This window comes from Monoraphidium neglectum (assembly GCF_000611645.1).
Source record: "Monoraphidium neglectum strain SAG 48.87 unplaced genomic scaffold scaffold06582, whole genome shotgun sequence".
Taxonomy (NCBI): domain Eukaryota; kingdom Viridiplantae; phylum Chlorophyta; class Chlorophyceae; order Sphaeropleales; family Selenastraceae; genus Monoraphidium; species Monoraphidium neglectum.
This window is the reverse complement of record NW_014007064.1, coordinates 1-2,130: the sequence shown is the minus strand read 5'-3', so window position 1 is coordinate 2,130 and position 2,130 is coordinate 1. Positions and strand designations below refer to the sequence as shown.

At 71.9% G+C, this 2,130-nt stretch overlaps 1 protein-coding gene across 1 annotated transcript; it reads right to left on the bottom strand.

The window, feature by feature from the left end:
• Positions 1-279: 279 nt before the first annotated feature.
• MNEG_16611 (hypothetical protein) lies at positions 280-1,450 on the bottom strand (the record flags this gene model as incomplete). The annotated part of the gene is made up of 4 exons (XM_014034919.1): positions 280-296; positions 537-753; positions 1,065-1,154; positions 1,433-1,450. 4 exons carry the CDS (start codon positions 1,448-1,450, stop codon positions 280-282), a joined length of 342 nt encoding a protein of 113 aa, XP_013890373.1.
• Between the last annotated feature and the right edge of the window lie 680 nt (positions 1,451-2,130).

Below are 2,130 nucleotides of genomic sequence, written 5' to 3'. Positions count from 1 at the left end.
CCCGCCGCGGGCGCCCCGCGTGCCGCCGCGGCCGCCGCCGCCCCTGCGCCCGCCGCGCCGCCGCCGTTGCCGCCGATCGTCGGCAGGCCTCTGCTGGACGCGTCCGAGGGGGAGGGCGCGAGCTTGTCGCAGTCGGCTTCGGAGAATCCGATGCGGCGCTGCTCCAGATCGTACACCACGAGGACGTCGCGCACCGCGACGCCGCCGACCAAGGTGCCCTCCTCCCCTGCATTGGCGGGCCGGGGCGGTTGCAAGCGCGTCAGCAGGCTCAGAAGGGAGTCAGGAGGGCGCCCGCGCTTGAGGGCAGCGGCGGCACGGGGCGCAGGCGCGGCCGCGGCCAGTTGCGGCTGGGGGCGGCTGGCGCGGGTCCGGGGTGCCGCGTGCCGCTCGTGGCGGCAGACAGGGTTAGGGCCGCAGGCTTTCATATCAAGCAGGCAGTGGTCGAGGGCGAAATGGTGCGCCCGTCGTGTTTGCAACACCAGGACAGCGGGCAGCGGCGCAAAGCGGCCGCGAGCAGCCGGGCGCAGCGGCCGCACCGTTGTCGAAGAACCCGAGGCAGAATCGCCTGCGGCCGCCGCCGCGGTCGCCGCCGTCCGCAAAAAGGTACCGCTGCGCGGGCAGCAGCAGCGCCGCGCCGTCAAATCGCAGGCGCAGGGTGGGGAACGCCTCGGCCGCGGCGGCCCAGGCGTCGGCCGGGGTGGATCCCAGCGTGGGGAGGTCCCAGCAGATGTCTGGGCTCTCCGAATCGGGGTTCTGCGTGGGCGTGGGAGGGGTGCCGGCGCGGCGTGGCCGGGGATGGGAGATGCTGTCAGATGTTGTCACATGCAAGGGCCGTGAAACAGGAGGGGTGGGTTTGTCGGGCGCGGAGGGGGCACTGGAGGGCGGAGTGTTGCAGGGTATGGGCCGCCTGCCATCGGCACGCCCCAGCTTGCGGGCATGACCCGCGGTCAAGCCCACCGGCAGCCTAAAGGCGAGGGTTTGTCAGCCCCGTTGAGGAGGGCAGCAGGTATGGCTGGCAGCGGGCCGCGCCTGTGCAGCCTGCCGGGGCCACGCGCGGCGCGCACCAGTGTCTTGTAGTTGAGCCCTTTCTCCATGAGCAGGCCCTCCAGCATCACCACCAGCGCCTCAAACGCCAGGGTGGGCAGGTAGTTGAACTGGGGGGGGGGGGGACACGAGGGTTGGGGTTGGAGGGATGGGCAGAGGTGATGGTTTCAAAGCAGGCGCGAGCAGGCACAAGCGGGCGCGGCGGTATGTGGACGGGGCGTGGGGTTGGACACCAAGAGCAGCAGGCTGGGCGTTGCGCCGCGGCGGGGGCGGCGGTCGAGGGCGGCGGGGGCGTCCCCGCGCCCCACGGGCAAGATGCGTGGAGCCATGGATGTGGTCGCGCGCAGAGCCCGAGCGGAGGCGGAGCCTGCAGCCGCGGCGCGCCCACCGTGGTGCCGCTGTCCATCACTGTGCCGTAGCCCTTTGCGTACTCAGCCTCACTCACAGGCAGCGCCCTGTAGTGGGTGGTGCCGCCCTGCGCGTCGTCGCGTGCGAGGGACGCGTGAGTGCGAGGGGCGGCGGCGAGGGGTCGGGTGGAGGGCCGAGGATGGGTGAGCCTGGGGGCCATGCCACATGCAGGCCAGCCCTAGGGCTGGTGCCCAGGGGCCTTGCATCGCATGCAACGCCGCACAACTATTTGTCCCTCACAGAGTATTGCTGCACGTGCGCGCACAATTACACACACACACACACACACACACACACACACACACACACGTACGCCCACGCGTGTGCACGCCCTCCCCCCACACGCAAAACACAGTTCACCAACGGCGCGATGCTCACCACGCCGCTGGCCGCGGCCCCGCCGCCCCCGCCGCCGCCCGACCCCGCGCCCGCCCCTATGGGCAGCTGCACCTCCACCTCCACCGCGAGAAGCTTCACTCCGTAGTACTGGCTCGAGGCGGGCAGCAGCGGCGTCCAGACGGGCTGCGCCACGCCTGGGGGCAGGGGCGCATCGCCCAGCAGCAGGGCGCCGCCCGAGGGGAACCCGAAGCAGAGGCCGAAAATCTTTGGCACCTGGCCGGTGGCCGCGATCTGGAGTTGCGACGGTGCGGGTGGGAGGGGTGTCAGGGGGTAGGGGGT